General features: G+C 45.4%; 1 protein-coding gene across 2 annotated transcripts; it reads left to right on the forward strand.

Annotated features, from left to right (window-relative positions):
- Window positions 1-25,531, forward strand: mxi1 (max interactor 1, dimerization protein; the record flags this gene model as incomplete). 2 transcript variants are annotated; one of them, XM_079219131.1, is made up of 6 exons in its annotated part: window positions 1-229; window positions 2,736-2,838; window positions 7,214-7,243; window positions 22,600-22,714; window positions 24,671-24,869; window positions 25,368-25,531. In XM_079219131.1, 6 exons carry the CDS (start codon window positions 1-3, stop codon window positions 25,529-25,531), a joined length of 840 nt encoding a protein of 279 aa, XP_079075257.1. The 2 variants fall into 2 exon arrangements, with proteins under 2 accessions (XP_079075257.1, XP_079075258.1); XM_079219132.1 differs by lacking the exon at window positions 1-229 and adding an exon at window positions 2,358-2,473.
- Between the last annotated feature and the right edge of the window lie 2,192 nt (window positions 25,532-27,723).

Here is a 27,723-nt window from a genome sequence, read left to right on the forward strand (position 1 = left end):
ATGGCCAAAAGTGAGATGCAGACAGGAAGTTTGAAGAGTGAGGAGTTCTTTTTTGATTCCGAGGCGTCTCTCTTGGATCAGCAAGATTTCGACATGTCTAGTTGCCCTTTCAATGACGTCTTCAACTCCAAAGACTCCCACATGGAGCAGATCAACACTTTTCTGAAAAACGTACAAGTTTTGCTGGAAGCTGCTCGGTTTCTCGAGAGCGCCGAGAGGAAGGACGGAAGTGAGTTTTTATGTGCTGCGTTTGATCCTTGTCATTTGCCTCTGAATTTCAGGAAAACAAGACTTCATTGTGAATAGTCTCAGACAACAAAGGGCTGAGTTCCTTGAACTAAGCACCAGTGCCTGCTATAAGCACAGCCTGCACCAGACTAATATGACTGATTTATCCTTTGGAATTATAGGAGAGTATAATAGGCTCTCTGCTTTCAATGGTTTCCGGACTATTTGTATCTGTATACCTGCATGTTGGGCACTGGGCATAGCTTTGCGCGTGCACAACACTCATCCCAGTAATCTGTAATATGTTTTCCCAACAGAATATATAAAGTTATATGACATTACGATTGCGAGTGTGGGTGTGCATGTTGGCAACCACTCCGATATGATAAATCTGATCACATTGCAGCGTCCTCCAACTCAGTTTAGGATGATGTCATTGTGCCCCCGCAGACTAGATCGAAAAAACATGTAACTTTATCGATTTAACGCACAGCTGAATGGTGAATCGGACATGTGCAAAACATGGAAACGTCTCGGTGGCTGTCTAATTTATTTTTCTATAACTTATAAATCCTTAATAAAGGGTTAATTGCAAGTGGCCTCTAAAATTGAAAATACATAATGGCCCACGTATCATTTAGTCATGGCAGATCATTTGTAATAAATGCAATATTAAAACGACTTTTTAAGAATGGAATATTAATGATGTCCTAGTTTCTTTTTACCAAGTCATGGTTCAACGACAGTGGAAAATAAGCTGTTTTTTTCTATCGCATTTCGTTCAGGGCTGTTGAGCAGAAAGGCTGAGCATAAGGGCTTATGCGCGTGGCAAAATACCTTTGAGTAATAAAACCTATTATAATGTAACGTGGCGATTTTGCAGCAGCAGATCGCAGCAGCACAGCTCTTCTCCCGATTGTTTGCTTCCTGCTATTTGTGGGCGTGCCCCACTGGCTTCCACATGGCGCAAATCTCCTCTGCGGTTGGTCGGGAGCGTGCTCAACCCTCAACGCCTGTCAAAGCCATCCGCCAATCAGACGCCCGGTCGGTAGTGACGTCATGTGTTGCTGGGCCTGGCTTCAGCCGGCAAGTACACCCCTTCGGTCGTGGTGGATCATGGGATTTGTAGGGCTTCTTTTTTTCTTTCTTTTTTGCAGAGAAAGGAGATTGGGAAGAGTGAATGTGAGAGGAAGGAATGACACAAAATGAGTATCTGTGTTTAGTCAGTAACACATCAAACTACCGCTTCAATCGATCCATTAAGACTGGTATCTTAAATTATTAAACAAAACATGGCTTATGAATAATTGTCATATCTTGCTGATTGCAGGCCTGTGATCTAGAATGATGGTGAATATTTGATCATTATTTAATTATTATTTATTTCATCATTCTTTTTCTTAAGCAGCAATAACCTCAACTAAACTTGGCGGGAATAATAATAACATTAACTTAAACAATGTATATACATATTTTGACCTGTGCAACATATGTATTTAATCGTTAAACTGACCTGCCATTATTAAAGGTTACTCATGAAATAATTACGGATGGTGTTTTACTCGAAAAATCGCAGTAAAGGCGTGCTAAATTGTGAAAATAATGTATTTTAGGCATGTTTGACAGTTCGGTATAAACGCGCCGAAAGACTATGCTTCCCATAATGCACCGCGCAAGACCGGCCTCTCCTCCGGCAGGTGCCCGCCTCTCAGCTGTGCAGCTAGGTAAACAAACAGGAGAGGAGAGGAAACGAGCAGCAGCAGGCACTTTGCTGGCTCTCTGCTCCCTCGGGGGAATTTTATATTATTTATATCCGTTTTTGTAAACATTTAATATCGTGTTTCCTAGACACTTTTAATACTTTGATACACTGATTTTGACATTTTCTTATAACGAAACCTGGCAAGGATTGGCTGTAGCTTGCCAGCTTGGAAACACTGGATTTTTTTTTTCCTTCCCCCTCCGCTTCTTTTAACGAAGGCTGCAGATGAACCAGCGAAGAAGACATTGACCAAGATAATATAACACGACGTCTTTGAAGTATCACAGCGTAGTAAGAACCGATGTCCTCTCTTCCCTGTCATTAAACACGAAACGGTCGTTGCTGCTTTTTAGCGAAGCTAACGCGAACCTGAAGAGAGCCTCGCTGACGTCAACAGCAGCCAGCCAACAATGACGGCTGTTCAGCTCATAAATGTCCAGCGGTTATTGGAAGCCGCGGAGTTTCTAGAGAGGAGAGATAGAGGTAATTACATATACAAATGTGTGCGAAGCGGAGACATGTGTGTGTCAATGAAAAGCGTCAACATCTGAGCCGTTGACCGCTTTGGCCGTTTTCCGCCACACACCGAAATAAGAAAGTGTTGTCCGCAAAATGTCAGCGCCAACGTACATCGGCGACGCGCAGGTTCGCGTCCAGCCGAGGGGGATATTGTTGGATGTGGTCGAGAAAAAAGTGCCCCAAAAAAGTGGCCCAGAGCTATAGCTAACACATTTTATTTCAACAGAGTGTGAACACGGATATGCTTCGACGTTTCCATCGAGTCCCACCACAGACTACCAGAGGCAAAGGAAATTCCGAAATAAGAAGTTTAGCAGTAACCACAATAGGTAAGAAACGTCTCTCGTTCATCCCCGGGGGCTCATTGTGGGCACTGTTGACACCGCATACTTGTTTTGCTTTTACTGATAGGTAAACTGTACTGGTACGTGTTGCATGTGCAGTTTGATAAACAAGCTAAATTAATACTAAATAAATAAATAAATTCAAAGTTTGCATGGAGGTTTCGCAAACTCGAGGCGTGTTTATTACATGGGTACCACACCGCTGTCTGCTGGCTTGGTGGTGGAGGTGGTGAGGGGTTTCATCAGCTGATTGTCAAACGGACTGCAGTGGCTGAGGTTAGGGACCGTGGTGAAAGTGAGTTTTTAAGCGAAGAAAAGCGATCTGTAACGCTGTGCATTCCTCTCTCCCTGGTTGAATATGCCCACAGGCGTTTGCTTGTATTTTAAATTGAGTCATTATTTTAGTTTTTTGGTGGAAGTCCTGCTCATTTTCTCCAATGACAAATGTATTCTACACTGTGGGAGAGAGGGAACGCTTTTGCCTTTAGCCCTTAAGAGGGAAAAACTGCTATTTATGGCCAGGGTTGTTGCAGCTTTCCAAAGGTGTGTATGTGGAGTCTTCTTAAGGATTGACGCTGTTCAGGGTAATCCGTTATTTGTTGTTAGACTTGTTTTATATAATTTAAAGAAAAGCATGTTTGCAATCCTCGTGTTTTCTTGTTGAATGCATCATCACGCATGCGCAGCATCGAGCTGGTGATGTGTGTTCTGGAGCTTATGGTTTATCGTCTATTCTATTGTGCAGCTGGATGTAACACTGTCTGATAATCACATCATCAGCTGCTTGAACCCTTGTCAAGCACAATGCCCTCACTGATGAAAGACGACTTTAATAATAAGAGAAGCAGACCAGAATCTCCGAAGTTAAGACTCATTGGTATTGGGTTTTTGTTTTTTTTCTTGGTGCTAGGCTGCTTTCATTAATCTGTCCATTGACAGTCATACATCAAACGCAAGCCTCTCTCTCTCTATCTCCCCCTCTCTCTCTATCTCCCCCCCCCTCTCTCTCTGAGCCTTTTAATATTAATGTAAGAGCGGGCCACAAACAGGAAGTGCGCATTACTCATCATGAGCGCAGCGCGCTGCCTACTAGTTCTGCATGGCAACAGTCATGATCAGATATAGGTCTGAGGCTGTTGTCATAAAGCCCCCAAAGAGTTGCTACTAATAGGGAAAGAAGAGTACACAGAATAATGGCGCTTCGGAACAAAATCATCCTCAATGTAAAAGGAAATCCGCTGACACCGAAATGCATCTTGGCCTCTTAGGTGAACGACTCTTTAGGAGGACGAGGAGGGTGCCCTCATAGAACGAAGTCTGCGCATTATACATATGAGACTGTGCAGGGATGATGTTTGATCGTGCTCCCTACAGAGACGCCTTCACATCTCACTCAGTGAGATAACACCATTTAGCTTTTAACACCTTTTCTCAGCCTCGTGTTGTGATGCCGTTTTATGTCATCCCCGCTGGATTTGCACACCTTGCAAACCAACAAAACATCATTATTTGTACACACCTGTCTGCGCCTTTAGTGGCCTGCATTACCCAGCGGTCCTATTCATGGCTTCCAGACAGAGCACCGGGAGAAATCTTGGTAATTAGTTATAGTTGTGAACCATTTTTCCCAAACCTCACAATGTCATATAAAGAAGAAGAAAAAAGAAGAAAAACACCTCTGACTGAAATCTACATCATCTTCTATGTGTGTGTTCTGAATGACAAACAGAGATAATGGACCAGCCATGGCATCTAAATGAGATCACACAGTTCCTGCACCTCGGTCACATACATGTTCTTGTTTGTTCCTCATTTGTTATCACTTTGAGGACATTCCTTATTGAATGTTAAACTGACTTCTTTGAAATATGATTACATATTGATTTGAATAACTGTGAGAACCCCTTTTCTTCCACCCCAGTGTGCTGTCTGGTACCGGCTATACAGTAGCTCTACCTCCTCCATAGCGTGTTGAGGCTTAAAGCGATAGGCTTATCTGACTCTGTCCTCGCTTGTCTACCGTTTATAGCAGGGTTGCTTTATCTCATTGACCCACTCTGTGTGCTGCACATACATGCACACACACATAAACTGCAAAGTATGCTGTGTGTGTGTGTGTGTGTGTGTGTGTGTGTGTGTGTGTGTGTGTGTGTGTGTGTGTGTGTGTGTGTGTGTGTGTGTGTGTGTGGGGGGGGGCAGTGAGCCCGTTTATAATCTGTATCGCATTGTTGTGGAGCTCCAGACACAGAGATATCTGATTCAGGAGACTGGGAAAGTGGTTTGTGATGATGAAAGCCAATGTGAAAGCAAGCTGACTTAGATTGATCTTTCTGAATGAGAGGGCCATACTAAGATGTAGAGAGTGTGTGTGTGTGTGTGTGTGTGTGTGTGTGTGTGTGTGTGTGTGTGTGTGTGTGTGTCTGTGTGGTTGTGTGTTGCTTGGACCAGGGCGGACCTAAGGCCTCTCCTATTTTCAGAGTAACAGATGGTGTATGTTACATCGGCATTGCCCTAAAATAGACTCTTCAGTCCCAAAGTTCTTTATCTGTGGGGAAAAAGAGATTTGGGTTTTCAGAACTGTCTTCGTCCCTGTTTGTATTATCAGTGCCGTTTAAAAACACTTTGCACACCGCTTGACATGGCCACAATTGTAACAAGCCCCCAAAATACATTTTGAATCATTCTTAAATTGTGATAATCAGCCGGGAAATAAGTGACAGAATGACACTGGATCAGATTGGGGTGTAAATGCTGAAGAGTTTGAAAGAGATTACAAATCGTGATGAGGGTTTCCAAGCAACACAGAGAGTGACGGCCGATTACCCAAATTATGCTCTCCAAAGTATTCATCTTCTGTTAGCAAGACTATTGCTCTGGCTCACAAATGGTTGCATCATTTGGTGTACTAATTTGGTGTACTAATTTGGTGTACTTAAAGTAATAAAAGTAATTATAAATTCATTTTATATTCACCGAAAGACACTGACTATTAATTTTCCCTACAAATAAATCATTTTGGAGCAGGGAGACCAATTTTGAGGGTAGAAGTAGCCGGACCCTAAGAAATCAAGCTGGTTGTAAGTCAATTAGTTTTGTGTTTTTTATTGTTTGGATGTGACTGGTTGGCGGAGGCAGAACACAGTCATGCATGACTACTACGGAGTTGTAGAATATGTTATGTGTGGAACCCGTCAGAAGTGCACGCGTGTGAGCACTTAGGCTCTCGCAGAAAGTGTCCGGGGCCAGTTTTCACGTGAGCCCCGTGTTCGCCACCTGAACACACACCTTTTCATGTTAAATCACATACGGCGCCACAGATGACTGAACATCCAGTCTTCCGTGCCCAACGACAGGAAATTTAATTTATTAAAGTAGACACATATGGTGTTTTTATTGGCGTAAATAATTCAACTTGAAAAAAATAATGTACGCAGGGCAATTTTTTTACTGACTGAACCACAGCCTTGGACTGGCCCTCTGTCTTATCCCTCTGTGCCTCCTTCCCCCATTCTTATCTCCTGCTGTCCCCACATTTCCTGCCTCCGCGTTAAGAAGGCAGCCCGTTTTGGCAGCTCGGTATTAAAAGAAAAAGGAGACGACAGAGGAAAGCGTATTGCAGTATTGATAACCCACAATACAGAAAGTGCTGTGTACATGACTCAGGAGAGGTTGAGTCCATCATCCTCCCCCTAAAACCCGTCCCCCTTGAGGCGAGCTGGAGTGCAGTTTGTGTGGATAGGAACGTGGCCATTTACGCATCGGGAGGAGGGAAGGTCTCCCTTCAGTATGTTGCCACACAAAGAAACTCTTAGGAACCAGCTGATTCACTTTACATTATTAACAGAGCGCTGAACCCTGACTGCTGCTGTGTACGTGAGTGTGTGCACGCTTGCCCAGCAGCGCCCACACATACACACACACACACACACACACACACACATGCACACACTCATGCACAGTGTGAACTCCAGTGGCTGCAGTGTCTCACACACACAGAGCGGTGCTGTGCATTATTGAAGAAGAGGCTGTTTAAAGCCACAGTGAATGCCTGGCTGTCACATTGACGTTTCTTGGTGTACAGGCTCCAGTGCCCTGGGCCTCGAGTTGGTCTCGTTTGAGATTACTGTTAATTAATAAACCCAGAATTTGAATTCGGCACGGTAACTCACTGTGCCTATCTCGGGCCCCTGCTTGTCTCGCTCATATAGTTATTATCTTTTATGATATGCCTTATTTGCCCATTCTGAGTGAGCTTTTTCAGGAGGAGTGGATACTGTGGGTCTGTACTGTGCTTGTTGAGCGTGTGCAAAACTCTGTATTTAGCTCTCTATTTGACAACGTCTGTTTTCTGTCTCTGCAGGTCCACACATAATGAGCTGGAGAAGAATAGGTGAGTTGGCGTTCCCTTTTCCAAAACATTTAACCTTTGAATCACAGATCACGGCCCGCGGGCTCATGCACACCCTGCACTGACATGTAAACAAGTCCATCAAGTCCTACTTTCATCTTGCCCAACAATGGGTTTTTGTGCTCTTCCTCATCAACAGGTCCAAGTCAAGGATCACTCAGTTATGTGAACTTGAAGACATTCCCTTCTCCACGTTTCCTCCTTTCGTGCACACACCTTTTTCGAGTTATGCAACAGTATGGTTGCCAGGCTAAGGGCATTGAGTTACAGAGGGAGCCGAGGGTGCATGCAGGCGGAGCTGGAGTCAAAAGTTCAGTGTTGTTTTGATGAAAATATGTTTTTTTGATTTGTGTGTCGAGTTGGTAACAATGTCAGCCTTTTACCCGGACAAAATGTCCTTTCAGCAGCTTTGCAGCTTGATCATGATTGTATTCTGAGTCATATCTCTGCATTCATGATGGTATCTACAGTGGACGAAATGTGGGGTATTCAGGGAGAGCTTGGTTGGTGATGGTTTACCACATCATCATCTGAGGGAGCGAACACGCATCTCTCAGAAGCCCTTATCAGATTGAGTTCACCCACATGGGTGCTTGCTGGTGTTTATGCTCTGGGACTTTGCAGGCTTCAAGAGTCATGTTATTAAGGGGTTTTCTTCGACACCATGAATAAGAGCGGCTAGACTTGTGGGATTTATGGTAAATGGAGAAAAAGAACTTGCCTTCCATTTCATTATCTGTGAGGGTGTGGGTACAATGAAAGGATGTGGGAGGCTGGATCCATTCAGCGTAATTGCATATCACCTCGGCCTGTATTTCTCACCATTCTTCCTGGCAGCCTTTTCTAAAAGGATGGGAACATTGGAAGTAGAGGCGTCCAGTGAGTTAAATATAGACAGGAGTTGATGTGTCATCTTGGTGCTCATACGCGATGCCACAAAAAGGCCAGCTGGTCAGCTGACTGGCCTCGGCAGATTGCAGCACCCGTGCGGTTTTGTATTTTCCTGTATTCCACCCACACAAATACATTTAAAAAAAGAAAGGGTGCCGGCTCAAATGTTGGTTCCTGCAACACAGTGTGAAGGCTTTTTTTCGTCACTCCTTCTACATTCACGCAGCCAGGCACTTTGTAGTACGGCTTGTTCCTATGGCCATTTATGGGCTTTAGTCTTCTCTGCCAATCAGAGCAGACTAGTGTAAAGCCTGTAGATGGCAGGACAGAAGGGATCACTGCTGGCTTGGTTCAGCACTGAATTATGGGTACTGCAGAGTTATAACCATTACAGAGATAATTTGATTTCACGAAATGAAACTGTACTTGAAAAATGTGATGAAAAAAAGGGTGATACACACACTCACTTGTGCATTGACAGTTGCTCGGTGTGTTTTCATTCCTGTCCTGAGTACAACATTCATTGAAACATGCATCCCTTCCCTCCTCCTCTTCCTCCTCCTCCTCGTCCTGGCTCCACCTTGCTGGTCCGTGCATAAGAGAGAGAGAGAGAGAGAGAGAGAGGGAGAGGGAGAGAGAGAGAGCGCCGTCCTGTAAATCCAGATACTGGCACCCTGCTTTATTTCCCCCCTCTTGTCTTCGTCTTCAGAGTGGGTCGTTGTTGCTCAGTAATTGAACAGCATAAGATTAATTCAAATTTATTTCCATTAGCAAAGAAAGAGGGTAAAAATTGAAATTGTAATCCATCTTTTTAGAAGCACACTTAAAGTCAGAATCGTTTATAATCCCCCCCCCCCTCACACACACCTTTTTTTTGCCAACAGCTAATCCAATTTTAAGCACATGCCTCAATGTAAGCTATATGTATCAGGCATAGTTGTTCACCCAAGTGTGTCAGGCTTATACATGATTCTGCAGCAGCAGCAGCAGCCTTCGTTCCATCTCAGCAGACGTCCAAGACGTGTAATTTGGAGGCAGCTCCTTTATGGTCCAGCCTGTCTGGGGCCTTTTTTCAACACTTATCAACCTTGTATATCTGCCGCCAGCCAGACGATATGCCTTGCATGGCTACCACAGGCCCTGATAACCTCTGTGACGAGTAGAGCGTAGACCAAAGGATGCGAATAAAAGGTACCGAAAGAAAGGGAGAGAGGGGGGAACCAACATTCCAGATGCTCACACTGTGCGGCGGCATGCTATCCTAACAGCCCCATTTCACCTCCTCATGTCACTACTAAATTACGCTGCACCACAAGGTTTAACAGTAAAAGGCCTCTTTGCAGTTCCACCGCTTTGATCTCACAGCCTTCCGCCTATTAGTCCTTTTTATTTTAAAAACATGTTGATAACAAATTCCCCAGCTCAGGCTAGTTGTTGGCTGACTGTTTTACAGTGAAATACTATATTCCATTGGCCCAGGATTTATTCCATTGTAATTCAACCAGTCGCTTTCTCTTCCATTTTGGATGATGACTCTGTTTATGGATAATCAATACAGCAGGCTTCTACTTGCTACAATAAATCCTGTCGCTTATCATTTACCCTCCTTCACAGCGACCTATTCATTTTAATACTGTTTATCATGGCCAGTTAATTTTTCCCCAGTGTCCATGCGGTGGAAGCACTATTAGTCTTTCTGCGTGATTTTTTTTTTTTTTTTTTTTTTTACGAGGGGAATTAAGCAAGCAGTGTGGGTTAAACACTTTTCAGTGTGTGCCTGTGGAATATTAAAAAGATCAGTCTTGCCCATTAGGGTTGAGAGGCAGACCCGTTGTCCTTGGTTGGCATGTAAGGAGCATCCATGATGTCCACTCTCTCGGGATTTGTTTTGGCTCAGTGGTATGTGAAATGGCAAATGAAGATAATTACACCTCTTTTACGATCACATTTGGATTGGTGTGGGTGACCTCCACTGTCAGTGTTTTTATTTTCTGTAGGGATAGGCTTCTTTCTCTGGCTGCAAAGTTTATAACCTTGTCGGAATATACGGCCCAATTTTAGAGCTTAATCTTATTTAGCTTTGAAATAGCCTTGAATGTTACTGTTGCAACCACAGGTCTTGTGAGTTTTAGTAACATGTACCCCAGGCAATCAAGCTCACCACTGAATATCACTGAATAGCTGTCACATTTTCAAATGGTACATATCTCTGTTGGGATTGAAGCCCTTCATGTATTTCCATTTTTCTTTTTCTTTTCAACCAGTGGGCTTTAAACTCAGTGCGGTTGTTCCAGCCTTGAGGTTGGATGAGCAGTCAAACATGAATAAGCCGGGGCTACATTCTCTCTGGCTGTGCGGATGCTCTATGAAGAAAGCCAAACTGCTCCAGCAGTCTTGCTGTTGTCTGCCCAGTGAGTGCATGCTATTCTCAGGCTCTGCTGCAGGGCCTAAAACTGGGACCATTTGTTCTGACCAACGTGACGACTTGTAAGCTTTTCTTGGCTCCGACAAGCAGCTTAAGGGACTTGATCTTTGGTCTGGTGAGCCCAGCTAGAGCACGCACACATAGGGCCACCCGCGGCTAGTCCTTAAGAGCCTGGCTTGGCTTTGGCTTAGCCTGAGCGGACTACGGTGTCAGAGGACCAGGAAGTAATTGACAGGCTGATGGGATGAGCGGAGAGATAGGTCAAATACACCTGACCAAGGGAAGCCTTGAGCAGCTGGTGAGCCTGTTCCACACTGCCACTGTGTCGGTGTGAGCATTCCCAACTTGTAATTAACACTGTGACACACGAGCCAGAATCAGGGTGGGACTAATCACCACAAACAGTCAGACGGTGACAAGTTGTGGTTACGTGTCTGCCTCCTCTACAACCAGTGTGGCAGGTGCCTCGCTGTAACAAGGAGATCATATAATGTTTTTAAACTTAAGTTGGCTCTTAAGATGGTGAAACTACATTGTTTTAAACTGTGTACTTTGCACACCAGGAAAGCACCGACTCCCTTCAGCCAAGACAAGATACTTGCGTTTTCACTTGTGCCGTGTGGGCGTGTAGCTCTGAGTCGAGGTTGAGGAGGAGTGCATTATCCTGCATTGATTCGCCTCTCTGTCGCACCCACCTGCTCGGGTTGCCAGGTTTCTGACAGTCGAGAGTTTTTTACAGGATTGGCACCCTGAGTCACTCACCTTTTTTTAAGAGAGGCATCCATAGAAAATCCATATGCCCAAAGAGAAACCGAGTGTTGCAAATACACCAAGTTTTCTAATAAGCCGCATTGCAATATATGCATTTTATATGGAATAGCATCTGTTTTATGTATTATTGTATATCTACCATCAACTTATATATATTTTTTCTTTCTGTAATTTCAATATCAAATGCCATAATTTGAGATGGATATCAGCTGCTTGAGAAGTGCCAAGTGAGAACTTTAATGCAAACACCACAGATCTTCACAATGCTGTGGGCATAACCCGACATTTCCAATGGCTTGCTGTCAGATGGTCCCACACAGTGTGAAGTCAATTGCTTTGCCTCACAGCCTCAGAAGCCCCCCCACACACAGATGTTCTGTGACAGGTGTAAAGAAGAACCTCGCAGGTGATTGGATATCGGCACTTGAAGGCTCCCCCATCGCTCCATTCTTGCGTCGCCCTTCTGACCCTTGACTCATGTCATGTTGGCGCCTTCCTGTTGTGCCCTTATCCTGCAAAAGTGCATCTGCAAAGCATTCTCTGGCAGGACTGTGTAACCAAACGGAACAGGGCCGGAAGGGCACACAGGCTTAGTCAGCGGGCTTAAACCCTCAAAGCTCTCCTGGTTTGTTTCATTTTTCAATGACTGAAGTGGGAACATTTTCAGTGATTTATTTGTGGTCATTCAAATGAATCAACTTCAAAGTGTGGACTGTGTGTCCAGGCTGCACTGCAACATTCTGCAGAGTGTTCAGTTCCTCCCACATAGTGTGCTGTTCAACCTGTTCCATTATTGTGCAGAGCTTGTTGATAAGCCCACTTTGGGCCAAATGGATGACCTGCGATCACATGCTGTTCCTGAAAAAAACACTCCTGTTTTTCCTTCCCCCTTCCCGGAGGGACTTGTCACGTTAGCAGCGGAGCTAACTTAATCTGTACCTTAAGGAGAGAGAGAGAGACGGAGAGAAGACGGATATAGAACGGGGGGGAAACAGGATTCTTGATAAAGACACAAGACGGACTCAATTAGGCTAAATCTGACTATGGCTTCTATTTTTAGCCGTACAGCTGGGGAAAAACGGGGAAACACCACTGCCTTCTGACCAATCATAGAGGGTTGCAGTTTCACCAATGAGAGCTGTGAGATGAAGGAGCAGTGAGACGAGTCTCCGCCCCCGACTCTCGTAGCGGCAACCTCACATCCTCTCTCATCGTCAGTGCACGCACACTGAATGTCATGATTAGTGTTGAGAAGTGAATTCCAACCCCAGCAGAGCGTCCTCTGTGGCAACTGGGCTAAGTGATTTAGCAAGATAAGTTAGTGAGTTTAACCTAAGTGAGTGCCACTATTTTATGTATATATATATATATATATATATATATATATATATATATATATATATATATATATATATATATATATATATATATATATCTGTGGATGCCCCTGGTATTAAAACACATAGCTGTAAAGAGGATGTGGTCTGACAGGGCAACCCCCTCCCACATCACCCAGTCCCCTCCCACATCACCCAGTCCCCTCCCACATCACCCAGTCCCCTCCCTGGCCCCAGAGCCAACATCTGGCTGGATTTTCGGGGCCGTATTGAAGTTTTAATCCAAAGCCTCCTTACCCTTCAAGTCACACAGCTCGGGCTAAAGGGCAAAGTGAGGGAACGCCGGGATTGTCAGTGTCGTTTAGGAAGCAAGCAGTTACGAGTCCGGTCACTCCTCTGTCCCGCTTGCACCGTCCTCCTCTCGTCCCCTCTGTGGCTCTGCTCCTATGGCCTTCTCTTTCGTTAACGCCATCTCTTTGTCTCTCGCCTTCTTTCTCTTCTCTATCTCTCTCTTCCAACCTTTGTCAGTGGAGCAGATTAAAAGGCAGTGTGCACGTGTGAACTAATCAGTGTGTTGGTGATGGGTTTCGGCCCCAGAGTCTCTTGGCCCCGCTGCACAGCTAGTGCATCCCCCCCTCTCTCTTTCCGCTCCCTCTCGACTCCAATGAACTCTGCACGTGTGTACGTGCACGTGTTTGTCTGTTGCTACTTGAAGGGGGCAAACTATTCTTTCATCCCTTTATTTTCAAACCCAACCGCCTTTTGCTTCGCCTCTGTCCCCTCCATTTTCTGTTCATCTCAATCTGTCCTTCATCCCTCATCTGCACTTTTTCTACGCATGGCGGATGCTGTTTATGGCTCGGAGTGGCTTCGGCGGGTTTAGCGTGACAACAGCATCGGTCTGCCTAGTAATCAACTGCGTTTCGCTTTATTTACCAGTGGCGGCCTCGCGATTGGTTGAGCGGGAGTGGGGTTGGTTTCTACGAGTCCAAATTGATTTTTGACCAACCATTTGCATTTTATTGCCCCCAGTTTCCAGTGCGGTTTCAGCCCCGAATCCATATGCGTTTTTACAGTGAGATTTACTGCAAATTGGAAAGTCTCTCTCTCTCTCTCTCTCTCTCTCTCTCTCTCTCTTCTCCACACATGCTGAATCTCTTTTTTGGGATTGAGGTCACAAGTGCCTGAATGCTCAGAAATATCAAAGTCTCTTTACCACCCACCCACATGCAGCAATGCATTTTCACACTCTCTGCATTTCTTCTTCGTTCCCTGCCATCTAAGCAGAATATGGGTCATCATCCAGCAGAGTTCCCATGGAGTCCCAAGACTTAATAATTGTTTAATTCCTCAGACGAGAAAGCGGTTGCTGTGTGTGGGAGAGCGAGGAGCATTCTCCTCATTCTCAGCCCTGTTTGTCGAACTTAACAAATGGCCGTCAGTTTGGACAGTCTAGTAAAAAAACCTCAGCGGGATGAATGAACCGCTACGACTTGGGCTGCAAGGAAGGCAACACCCAAGTAAGAGCATTTTAAATGTTTCTGAGGAGCATCCAGAGGAATTGAGCTGCTGCATGCTGTTAAAGTATCTATCAAGAGACGCAAAGCTCTGTGTTCTTGTTTTATGGCCCGTTTCATGTGGAGAACACTTCTTGTTAAAGAAGCCTCATGAGCGCTTGTTACTGTCAGAACATGGAACAAACCATTACCGGTTTATTACGGTTCCCTCTGTCCCGTGTGTGTCCTTTGTCGCTGCACGAGTAGAGCATAGGGTTACATTTAAATTTAAATCAGGGTTAAATTTCCACTGATGTCAGCTATGCATAAAATATACACGCTCGTGGCAAAGCGTGCATGTCTATCATGTGTTTTGTCGTAGTTCACAGTCTTCATTTGGGTTGGCGTTGATGGAAAACAATTTGAGTCAGGACTTGAAACGAGCGAGTGGATTTGAGCAGTTTGCCATGGGTAAACCCAGTGGAACTCCGGACAGGCTGACTCTCATTTGTGCCCGTGGCTAGTTTCTGGGCAGATTACGCAGACAGAACACTCCCCTTCCTCCCCCACTCTGTATCTCACCCTCTCTATCTCGCTCCGACTCTCCGCATCTATCCCATCTGTCCGTGTTTCATAAAGGAGATGAGGGATGCATCAGTCTGTCAGAAAAAAAGGAGAGCCTACAGTTGCTGTAGGGCAAAGATTGCTCTAATCTTGTGTGTGCATGTAAAAACACGACGGACTGACGGGCGCATCGGCAGTGGACGGAATCGAACTTTCGCCACACCAGCTCAAATGTAGCTTGTCGTATTTGCCTATTTTTGCCTCGGTAACAAGGATGTAATTTAGAGTCGTTCCAGAGGTTAGTCTTAAGGGCCAAGGAACAGTTAGTGCATTGTCCAGTGGGTATTTATGACACTACAACACCAGTCATGTGCCATCCATGGGCTAACGCTACAACCATCTGTCAAATCATGAATCAGCCAAAAAAGTTTTCAACATGAAGGGAAACCTAGAATAATGATTTCACCATCCCGATCCAGAGCTATTCAACATAGTCTTCATGTGCGTGTCATTTCCTGAACATGCCATTTATAGCTCAGATAATAGGGCTGGAGTTGGCTAAAGCACATACGGCAGGCGCCAGTTTATTCAGCCAAGCTGTCGGCTCTTTGATGACAGCAGTCAGCCTTGTGAGTGGTAGTTTCCTTCTATAAAAATAAAAACCTATTCAGTCAGGTGCCACTGTCTGTATGGGTAAACATGTGACCCTGGCTGCAACCCGTCATGTGAGAGAAGGACACACACACACACACACTCATAATGAAAGAGAGACATAGAACGACATAGGAGGCATAAAAAACAGAGAATCCTAGAAGAGGCATCTTTAGCAGAAAAAAACAACCCTGCCCTTTGTGTTAACTCAGCGATCCAGGAAACAAAGGTGGCGAGCAAACACAGCGGACTGTTGTGTTTTCCGTAGTCCGGTGTGTGCTCTGTGTTGCGTCGTAAATGCTCGTATGTATGGGCTACAGTGCAGAGGGCACGGCTGTTAATGCACATTTCAGGTTTGTTCTCCTGATCAAATAATTGCACTCCATTTCACTATGAATTAAGCCGCATGCAGGTACTTCACGTCATTGTATTCCACGGCCTGGAAACAACATTCAAGCGGTCCAGGTGTTGACGCAGGAGGCCAATTGTGCTATAAAAGAGTCTTGTTCATTCGTCCTCAACAGTTAGAATACAGGCTGTGTTCAACAGCGATCACAGCAAAGCATCATGGGTAACATATGTACAGGCTACCGTGTGGGTTGAGCCGCTCTCCTCTCCATGTATATTGTATGTCAACATCTGCAGAGTAGATGGCCGTGCGACATGTTCGCATGTTGTTTCACTGTACGTGATCTGGGAGCGGGAGCCTTACATGCGATCCGCCTTAGCAACCGGTCCACATCATTTGAGCCATCCGGCATCTCACGCTTGCTATTTTTAACCATGTGATAATGGATCTGGGATGTTTTGGAAAATAATGCTAAAAAGCAAAGAAAGAAAAACATCTGTGCCGACGTTTTCTGTTTGATTTAACTGCCCTCCACCACACAGTGAGATAATTTGCCGTTGATTTGATGTAGTGCTCGGTGGACATGGCTTAGTCTACTTTAAATGAGGCTTTGCATTACAAAATACTCTAATCACTCCAGTAGTCTTTGACATCGCTGTGAATCATGATTTGTGGCTGCTTTAAATGGGCCTCGACACTCGAGAAGGAGTGAGGCAGTAGAGGAACAATAGCACTCTCTTTCAAAGTCAAGTTATTATTTTTTCTCTCTCTAAGAGCGGCCTGTGTAATGATGTCTTAATTTCCTTTTGCTTGTCAATTTAGGAGATTTACAGCTGAGACGGTCATTGGTGATGTGTAATTAGTGTAATAACTGGGTGAAGGGTCAAATTTCCTCCCCCTTTGCTCGTATAAGTAGGTCAAATCATGTGTGTGTGTGTGTGTGTGTGTGTGCGTGTGTGTGTGTGTGTGTGTGTGTGTGTGTGTGTGTGTGTGTGTGTGTGTGTGTGTGTGTGTGTTAAATGGGTTTGCGAGAGTGTGGGATTTGTGTGAAGAGAAGGGTATTGACTGGTATCTGGGCTGGAAATCTGACCCTCCCCTTTTAAGCGCATATCCAGTAATTATGTCAGACATCTTGGATGGCCTGAGAAGTTATTCATTATTTATGTATTCACAAGTTTGGAATCTAGGGCAACCATTTTTTCTTTTTCCTCCATCGCTCTCGCTTTTCGACTAACGCCGTTGGTTCTAGAGGATTTTCGAACGATAAAGAAGCAGAAACTCTGGTTGCGTTGTCACTGCTGTTTTCAGCTGCTTTTGCATCCTGAAAAGATGAAAAAATACAGTTCTGTCGGTGCCACTCTTCAGACCCAGGTGTTCTTTCATTTCCATTATTTTAATCACACACAAAGAACACACACACGCTTGAATATGCATTTTCCTTTTTGTCCGCTCAGCCCCTTCCCCTCTCAAAACTCGCTGCACTCAGGAAACTCCAGGCATCATATTTGCACACATTTACACACTGCGCAGCGGACACATAAGATAATCAAGTGAGGCTTTGACTTTGTGTTATTAAAATATAATGGTGAGCGTAATTGTCTAAATTGCTCCCTAGATGTCTACATAGCCAACGAGAAATGTAATTAAAGTATCAGGATGCTCCTGAGCAAGTGAAATGATGCCTCAAGTAATTAAGTCAAACGTATTGCCTTGCACGTAATAAAACAAACATTTTGATGACTGTGCCGTATTTGAAAAAGGGAAAACGTTGGAAGATGAGATGCTATCAGATAATGTCGGACTTCAAAAACCTCAGGAAGTAATTTGGGGCCATTAAATATATTTGGCAAATTGCTGATAATGGATTGAAAACCATGCAGCTTTGCACATTTCAGTTGCATTTTTTTCACACTCCTTTCTTGCATTATCCCTCCAGAGAGCCGCTGGAATATTTTCCACACCATACTGCGCCGATTGCTGGGTCGTCATCTCATGGAATTACAGCTTGTCGCTGCCATTACACGCATTCCACGTGACAAAAATCTAAAGGGCTTTTTGTCTGACTCTAGTTTTTAAATACAGAGATATCAGATATCAGAATGTGTGTATGTATGCATTATGTGTGTGTGTGCCCTTCAGTGCCCATCCAAAGGCACATGCACTCTGTGTGTTTGTGTGTGAGATGAAACAAGGACGAGGGAGGTTGAGTGCAGCGCTGTTGTCCGCTGCCCTGACGGGAGATGTACATATGGTGTGCGCAGCTTCTGTAAGAGCTGTGCTGGGCAGCTCTCCCATATACCATTAGGGAGGGCTTTAAAGTGCTTCCTTGTGAAGGACTCTGCTTCAATCACGTTGGAGGCAGTTTGACGCGTTTCAAGAACGATTGAAGCGGCTTCAGTGAGAGGAAAAGCCGTGCAGAAATGACGACACATTTGCCTTTCATATAAATGTTTCTCAGCGTTACTTATGAGGCGGAGAGTTCTTACTTTGCTTTCAACTGAATTGAAGCCAGGGGAGAAGGCTGGAGTTGGGAGAAACGTGATTCATGGGGAGATGGGAGGAGAGAGGAGGGTGGATGAGGAGGGTGGATGAAGAGGAAAGGTGTGGTGCAGTGACCCGGGGCCGGCTGGCTGCTCGCTCACATGTCAAAGCCAAAAGGCAGAGCTGCCTGCCTGCGTACCCATCTGGGGCCCACACACATACACACGCACACGCGCACACACTTAAGCACACACGCTGGTAGAGTGGAAGCACCCCATTGTCTCAGGAGGAAAGGGAAGGCCGGCTGTGTCTGTGGTGAGCCTGCAGGTGGTGCCTCTAGGACTTTGCATACTTTAATTCTAATATTTTTGATGTGTGTGGAGCAGGATAATAAATCTGCAGTTTATTTTTTGCCTTGATCGGTTCTTGCTGGGAATTTAAATGCATGCTTAAAGGACGCGTGCAATGCATTTTTAAAACTAACTATGTTGTTTCAGGGTCGTGTCTGAATTAGGCCATTCATAGAGAGTTCTTTGTGCAGGGTGGCAATCGAAATACATTGACCATTGTCACTTACAAGTGAAGACAAAAAACCTGCATTGCACAACTGAGCACATTTACGTTTCCTGGTAACTCTCGTGAAGTCTTGGGAGATCAGCAGCAGTTGTAGACGTGGTTTCCTTTGAATAGCCAGTTACATGATCAGTCGATCTGTATTAAGACTATAGTCCACAGAAGCTCCCTGCCTCACTCCCAGAGAGAGAGCGTGGGTTTTCTAAAGCAGCTGTTTGCTTAGGAAAAAAATGAAACATGCTATTATATTGGACAGGAATCTCCCACAGCTGAATAGCAAGGAAAAACAAAGTGTTTCTGCCCGTGCTCTCTTATTGTCAGCGAGGGATTGGATATCCCTGCTGTGCGTGACAGTTTGAAGCACAGGTCCCGGTAACAACTGGCCACGTGTTATGAAATCCGCCACAGATGAAGAGCTCTCCATTCAGGCAACCTACAGCTTGCTGTGCCATTCATTAGCCACTGGGAATACAAAGGGCAGAGCAATAGCGTTCACCGCTCTGCATTAGGGAGATTTTAATATACGTTCTACTGAAGTACTCCTTTGTCAGGTTGTTGATCTTTCCACCCGGTCTGCTGGAGGGTTCCTGTCATGCATTGCGGTTATGGCTTTTGATATAGATTTGAGTTGTTTTGTTAAAATATATATATATATATATATATATATATATATATATTTTATTATAATTTTCATCGCTGGTATCTTAATAGCATCAGGCCTGCTTTTAGCTCGTAAAAATGCTCTAGCTGGTGAGCTCTTCCCTCTAGAGAGCAGCCGCACTACCCCATGATGAAAGCAATGCCACATTGGCAGCAACCTATTGGCGCAGCCTGTCGTCCTGTGATGTCACATCCTTTAACCGAGGATTCTTCACCCTTCGTTAGCTCTAGCAGCTGTGGACATGGAGTTATGGGACTGCACAGTAAATCCACTGCTGTTTATGTAACTAGCACCAGTCTTTTCTAAGAACTCATGGAAACGGTAAAGCCCTGTGGCCTGTTGCGCTGTTACTTGGCTACAAGATGGCAGAGGCACGCAGGTATTAATGGTCACAAGCCGCCACTCATATCGTAAGCTGCAAATGGCTTATGCTCTTTGCCTGTGGGTCTGCATGATAAACAAGCCTTTTGAGGGAATGGAGACCTGTCTTGACGGCGTCACCGGTAGCTAGTAGCTTATGACCTTTCACCCTTTAGAGAGACAGTTAGCGATAGTGCTGGTGCTGCAGATAAACCAGTCTCTTCCTTTATCTTTAGCTGCCTGTGTGGTTGCTCTGAGGACATGATGTCTTTTCCCCCCAGAATGAGTTCTCACTCTCTCGTCTCCTTCGCTCACAGTCACAAACTGTTCCTCCTTCACCACCTCTTATGCTTCTTTTGTTTGTGTTGCCTCCTTTACTTGTCAGAGTGCTCCACAGCAGAGCACATCATGCTCCCAGAGATTAGAACAAATGTCACGCAGACATCTGCTGACCAATAAGAGGCGAGGTGAGGCTGCAGCATGTGCTGCTGTACGAGGAGACCACGCCGTACAGAAAGTTGCTGAACTCTCAAAGTGCTGAGAGAGGTGCCCGCGTGGCAGACTCCTCCTCGTCATCACATGGGTGTGAAAGGGTGTTTATGTTTCAACGCTGACTCTGCACAAAGTGTCGATTCAGCAGCCCGACATGTGACTACTCACGGCGCACTCTCTAATAGAAGTCTTAGTGATACTATAGTCTTACTCATAATGGGATGTTTCGCTCGTCGCCCGGGCTAGATATGTGGTGACACTGCGGTGCATGTGCGGTCTGCATACCCCCTCCCTCGCTTCCTCCCTACATTCATCATGTCAGCCTGGGTCAGGGAGAGGGGAGGGTGGAGGAAGGACAGGAGTGGTTGTAAGTATAGGGTTATCTGAGGTCGTCTGCTGAGATGGTTGTTTTTAATCTTTGATGGGAGTGGAGGAGAGGATGGTGGCCTCTCGCGTCTGGCGTTTGCGAACACGGCGCCTGTAGACCTTACACGGCCGTGCAAGAGCAGCGTGTCCTGCTCTGCCCTCGCAGCCTTCGTTCTTTATCGGGCACTCCACGCCCCCCTGCGTGTGGAAACAAGTCTGGGTTTTTGACTAAGGAAAAAGGGAGAGTGTACAATATGTCCTGACAGTGTTCACATGCTCGAGTGGTACGCACGTTTACGAACTGAAAATGGGGACGTTCATGAGCAAGTATGTGTTTGTTCTTGCATGTAATGTGAAAGTACATTTGTGTCAGCTCTTCAGCTACAGCTGCACAATAAATAATTGATTGGCCTATCAGCAATGCTGAAACGTTCCCTCGTACATGGCCTACTTAATGTGTAAATGGTTATACAGCAAACATGGCAAATTGAAGATAAAATGTATTTTTTCTTCTTCTTTTTTAGATCATCAAGTAATAATCATAATTACAGCATGAAACAAAATGGTCAAAAGTGGAATTACTGAGACAGATATTCTGCCACGTTGTCCTCTCTGTAGCGTCTCCTAGACATCTCCCGGGTGGAGCTGTAAGAGTAGGAAGTGATTAATTGCCAGCTGATGTCTGATTACCGCATAAGTGTGTATGTGTGTGTGTGTGTGTGTGTGTGTGTTGGGGTTCAGATGAGACAAACGCAGACAGACCTTTCACAGGTAAAGAGCAAAGGTGGACTCTGCTCTCTCCCGGGAAGAGAGCTGATTAGACAGACAGATGACCTGAGCCGAACCGATCATCATTACAAACTCCCCGGCTGAAAACGTGTGTGTGTGTGTGTGTGTCCTGTGACTTTACCGACTGAATCAGAGGACGCAGCGCTTGTCTTGTTCACCTAGTTTAAGCACACACTCCTGCATACTCTACCGGTGTAAAGGTTGCTCTCCTCTTGTGTTCTTATCACCTCCGTCCATGCATAGATGAACCTCCCCTCCTCACACATACAGGCAGATACGCTCCATCCAGTGCTCACATGTCTCCACCAGTCTTAAAGCAGTGGAGCATAGCAGAGAGCCGTCTAGCCCAGTGTAATCAGTGCAGTGAATTCCTGCTGTGCTCCCCTGGGCTTGTCTCCTTTGGGCTCCCCCAGAGATTGCTCCTGAGGTCCTGGGTGGCTCCACTGAGAGTCCACTGACTCTTAATGTCTCTCCACTTTTCCCTTCTGGCTAGCTAAAAGGGCAGCTCCTGCTAATGGAGCGCTGATTACGTTACAACCACAATTATCGCCTTTTACCTCTCAACTCGGAGCCATTAGCAGGATAGATAGTAGCCCTGGCCTGTCTGCAGTCACGGAGTAAAGGACTGTCAGGATGATGGAGCGTACAAGCCGAGCGGGGTCCAGGAAATGCCATTACACCTTTCCTCGCTGCCCTCCCACCCACCAGACACGCTCTCAGCGAAAACTTGTGTGTAATGTAGACGAGAAGGGTAACTAAAGCCGCGGGCAAGAAATACCAGCAGAGGATAATGTATCGTCCCGAGGCTTAAATGAGACGTGAATCATAGCAACCTGCTGTGTTGTGTGAACTAACTAATTAAGTGCTGAAGTGCAGATCTTTTAAAAGGAAAAATGCACCCTCAGGTGCTAAAAATCCTTTAAAGGGTGGGGCTTTACACAGTGTTGAGGGTGAACTTTCCCTTAAAGAACCTTCTGTCCTTGACATTATTGTTCTATTCCTAGGTGCTATTGAGCAATACATTTTACTACCAGCATGCCCTACATTTCGCATGTGTACTGTCCTCCCCTTCCATCCATTGTCATGTGTCTAATCGTTCTGTTTCTCTTTCTGTTCTCTCTTTCCTGTGCAGACGAGCTCACCTGCGGCTGTGTCTGGAGCGGTTGAAGGCCCTCATTCCCCTGGGACCCGACTGCAACCGCCACACCACCCTGGGCCTGCTCAACAAAGCCAAATCGCACATAAAGGTAAAGCACAGCGAGCTTGCGCTGAGCTAAAGACGCATGCACGTGAACCACATGGCAAAAGAAGAAAGTTAAGCAAGCGAAATAGCAAAACCAGTGGTGACATCTCAAAAGTGTTTGACCCCACCCAAGACATGAGGTCACACGAATGCAATGGGGACACACATGTGAAGTATTCTGCAACAAAGATGAGAACCAGATAAAAATGTATTGCTCAAATGACCAGTTAACATAAGCATGTGTTGATACAAATGCTAAAACATGCGCTATCGTAACAATAAATGATTATATTTGTTCAGACCTTTGCTGCCAGGTTCAAGGTAATTCATTTATGTGTCTGCGGAGGCAGGGATGCCATGCCACACACAGTTTGGAAATGAACCTGATTGCTAGGGCTGGGAATCACCAGAGGTCCCACGATTCGATTTTATCACGATACTTGGGTCCCGATTCGATGCTATCACGATTCTGCCATTTATTGAGTATTGCGATTTTATTCCCTTTTTTTCAATGCAAATTGTCCCCAAAGGAAAACTTTGTCAACATATTTTTATTGCAGCAAAATGTGATTGTCAAGCAGACAAACTGAAACACTTTCATAAATGTTGCATCTGACAAACTGAACTGCTTGTGTTACAGTCTGCATAGTCGCGTCATTCGAGCTGGACGCGCCAGAGAGGGGGCGGGGCTTATCTCTGTGGTTTATCTCTGTGCAAAGAGTTTCCATTTCTGCCATCAACCATGAAAATAACTCGTATTTCTGGGTTATACTTGTTGTGGAAATCCCAAAGAGGTCGGAGCATCAAACGCCGTTGTGTCTGGGTTCATAATATTACTTGATGACGGTGTTACGGATTAACAGGCGGCCGTGTTAACTGGCGACTTTCGGCCGGAAGTCACCAGTTAACACGGCCGCCTGTTAATCCGCAACACCGGCCGCTTCCAGCGCTACGAGAGCATCAGCAGCCAGTTGGATTTATGCTTGAGTTAACGTCTTTGAACAACATTGACTGAAGTGTGCATTTCTTTTCCTCGGCTAGCTGTTGCGTAATAGATTACAATACATACATCCAATGAAGGGAAGAACCAGAGCACATCAGTGAATAATTCCACACAAATGTTGCAAAACATGCTGTTGATGTGTGAATATCACATCATTCCCACAGCATAAAGAAATTGGCTCGTGCAAACAAAATTTCAGGCCAAATGTAACCTGTGTTCAGCTGCTCGCTGGTGGCGGAGCATATAACGCGTGACGACGTCCTGCTTCATGCTTTCTCCTCCACTTAAACAACTGGCGTGAGACTGCCGTAGCGTGTGCTCGTGTGACCGCGACGGGAAGCATAAAGCCGGTATTGTCGTTGTGAGCCCACCCACTCACACTACTGCGTCACCACTGAGCACTTCTGCTGCTGTCAACTCGCGTCTCTCCATCTCTTATTGATGGCCTATTGTTTTGGTACGTCGCCGGGAGTCACGCTCGTCACTGTCGGCGAACGTGCCATGAAGGCTACAAGGTCAGAACCGTGACACGCGGCTGTGCCACAGCCATCGCTCAAACAGAGGCCACTCGCTGTAAATGGGGCAGGTGAAGGGAATTCCTTTTACGGGTATCGGAGTTAGAAGGAGGAAAGTCCAAGGGAACTAACAGACGCTGTTTGTTTGTTTTCCGCTGCGTTTGTATTCTGACAGCCTTTTCATATGAAAGGAATTTCCTGGACAAACATATATCTCTTACAGTTGCTCTTCCAGCTTTGCTTCTCTCACTCTAATCAACTTACCAATCTTCACCCACCTACTTTTCCCGCGTCTCACCTTTTTTGTCGACGTCATTTTTATCTGGCTATAGCCCCTCCTCTTCTTACACACTCAATCTGTGCGCTCTCGTCTCACCGTGGTCCCAGGTTTCATGTCGTTTACCGTTTCTCTCTCTCTCCTCCTTCTCTTTCTCCTGACCAGAAACTTGAAGATGCCGACAGGAAGAGCCAGTACCAGCTGGAGTCTCTGGAGCGGGAGCAGAGGCACCTCCACCGCCAGCTGGAGCTGCTGAGGGGAGGCAGCGGCGCTGCGGCTCAGAGCAGCCCAGGGGAGGGAGAGAGGATGCGCATGGACAGCGTGGGCTCCACCCTCTGCTCCGACCGCTCCGACTCTGACCAAGGTGAGTGGGGCTGCCGTCTCTAAACCGTTTTTTAATTTAGCGGCGACAAGGCCATCAAACCCTCCACCTGCTCCGGGACTAATTTGACCTCATTGATTTGTTTTACCCCCCACCCCCCTGAGTCCCTCTGGAACTGTCTGTGAGGGGAGGTGGTGCTGATAGAAATCAACACACGATTCCTGGAAAGAGGGTTAAAATGCAAATGTTCCCTGAAAGGTTTTAAAGTAAACTGTGGTTAGTCAGTAAAGAACATGCCTTCATTAGTTTGTATCACTCCGACTTGGTTCAGAAACTGAATGTTTATTGGATACATATTTATTGACATGGACTACTTCCATTAGGGATGTAAATAGTGTTTGACTATAGATAACACACTGTGTAGCATAGACTCTAACAAGAAAATAAAATATCGCCAGCCGTATCCTTGAAGCAACCCCTTGGCATTGATGTTCTTTCCACTAAATACTTCTTCTCTCTCCGTTCATCTCTCCTCTGCAGAGGAGATCGAGGTGGACGTGGAAAGCACGGAGTTCTCCCATGGAGAGCTGGACAGTGTGAGCACAGCCAGCACCAGCGACCTGGACGACCACAGCAGCCTGCAGAGCATGGGCAGCGACGAGGGCTACTCCTCCTGCAGTGTCAAACTTGCCTTCTCCTCCTAAAGCCCCACGCCACCACCACCTCCACCTCCACCTCCCTGCCAAACTTCGCCTGTCCTCCTATCCATTCGTCCATCCAGCCATGCCTACGTACACACACACACACTCCCCTGTGACGATAACGCCCCACCCCTTCCCGCCGCTCCTCCCTCTGAGCTCCTCCCCCTCCAGCTCCTCCCCTTCCAGCTCCTCGCCTCTCCTCCTGCGCTGCTGAACCCACTGTTAGAGGAGAACCCACTCTTAGAGCAGCTCCACTGAGAGCTGCTCTGCACTTCTGAACGTAGAGCCGCCCCGACCGACACCGACAGCAGGGACCCAAACAGTGATGTGAAACTGCCAATTGATCTTTTTGATCTTCTTTTAGATGGGAGATCAGAGACTTGGTGGATCATCTTGATTTTAAAACCCGACGCAATTGAAATGAATAATTTTCCTTCAAAATGCACTTAAATTCACGTGATATTGAAATAATTCCGAGTTTCTGTTTCGGTTCTCTCTCCTGTGGTGTGTGTGTGTGAGTGTGTGTGAGAAGCTCGTCACCCTTTTACAACTCTCCGGTGTTGGGTCTGGATAAACGGGAGCACATGTAGTCTGGACTATAATCAACACTGTGGGTGAACTTTGCGACATCAGCACAGCTCGGCCCTGATAGACGTCCACCGAGCCCTGAATTTAACCCTTGTCTTATTGTTTCTTCATCACCTCTGCTCGACAACGCAGAAGCTCGGACACTCACGATGGTGCTACTGTGAAACAAACCAACGGGGAGGCAGCTCAGATCCACCACCACTAAGCTTCTAAAGCAAAACAAAGTGTGTCTGCACCGATTGTTTCCAACCGAGCATGGAGGAAAACAACCAAAAGAAAATGGAGGAAAAAAAAAACACAAAAAAACAACAACATTCCTGTCGAATGTGGGTGCTCAGTGCATTTTCAAAGAGTAGAAATTGTAACTTGTGTGTTTTTGGTTTGGTTTCTCTCCCCTCGACAAGCAGCTACGACAAGCTATCCTGCACTTGCCTACTTTAGAGCTGTCCATAGAAATGGCACAAACCAAGAAAAATAACAGCAGCAACAATGAAAAAGTCCAAACAACAACAAACTTTGGAATAGATGTCCATCCTCTTTCCAGCAGTAACAAGCAATAACTCTTGAAGTCCTTTTTGTCTCCTTAGTTTCAACATAATTCAATTTTTTCCCCTGTGTGACCGTCCAAAAAGCAAATTTATTTTTTGTTTTTGTTTTGTACATACAGATAGTTTAATGAATTAAACCTTATAAAGGAGTTTAAAAAGATGTTAGAGCTCATGGATAGAACTATTGCCTCTGTTGCTGTTTGACCTGTGTTTATTGTGCATTTAAAAGTCTATTTTTGGAAAGATTTTATCCTCTTCAGAGTGACAGTGGATGGGGAATGGACACTATTAGTTTGTTCAGTTTGCAGGTGGAACTTTTAGAAGTTACTAATCCTGTTGCTGCCCTGAGAAGGAAAATAAAAGTTACTCTTTAAAGTGATTTTAAAAAAAAAAAAAAAAAAAAAAACAGACAGCAACTTCCTATCCAGTTGCGGAGAATCGACCCAGTATGACTTCTGATGGGGAATGCTGAGTTTGTGTGGCACTCTTTTTATTTATTTGACTTTTTTCTCTCTTGTTTATAATATTCATGAACTGGGTGGGGAAACGCTGTGTATGGCATTCCACTGTTGGTCAGGTGATCTGTGGAGGAAGGTGTGGGGAGCGGAAAACGGGTTGTATGATGTCAATGTTCGCCATCCCAACTCCACTGGCATTAAGAATTGCACTTCAGCCACAGTTCTCTGTATTTTTTTGTTTTCCAATGTCTTTCTCTCTCATGGATCTCACCTTTAGTATGTGAAAGAAAAGAAAAAAAATACAACCCCACCCTTTTTAAATATGTATTTCTCAATCCTTTAAAGAACACAAGCAATGGGGAAAAGAAGTTAACTTATTTTGGTTCTGTCTTATTTTACTCCTCTTTTTGATGCATATATATATTCCTCATTCCTTATTTTAAGAATTGTATATTTCATGGCTTTTTGTCAATTGTTTTGGGGCGGGGAGGGTGGGAAGGGATAAGAAATGTAGCCATTTTGTGTTTTTCTGATGTTTTATTCAATGGACACTTGAAATGTAATTGGCCCCTAAGCTGCTCATAGTGCTGAGCCTCGCCTG

Source organism: Taurulus bubalis (assembly GCF_910589615.1).
Source record: "Taurulus bubalis genome assembly, chromosome: 6".
NCBI classification, from domain to species: domain Eukaryota; kingdom Metazoa; phylum Chordata; class Actinopteri; order Perciformes; family Cottidae; genus Taurulus; species Taurulus bubalis.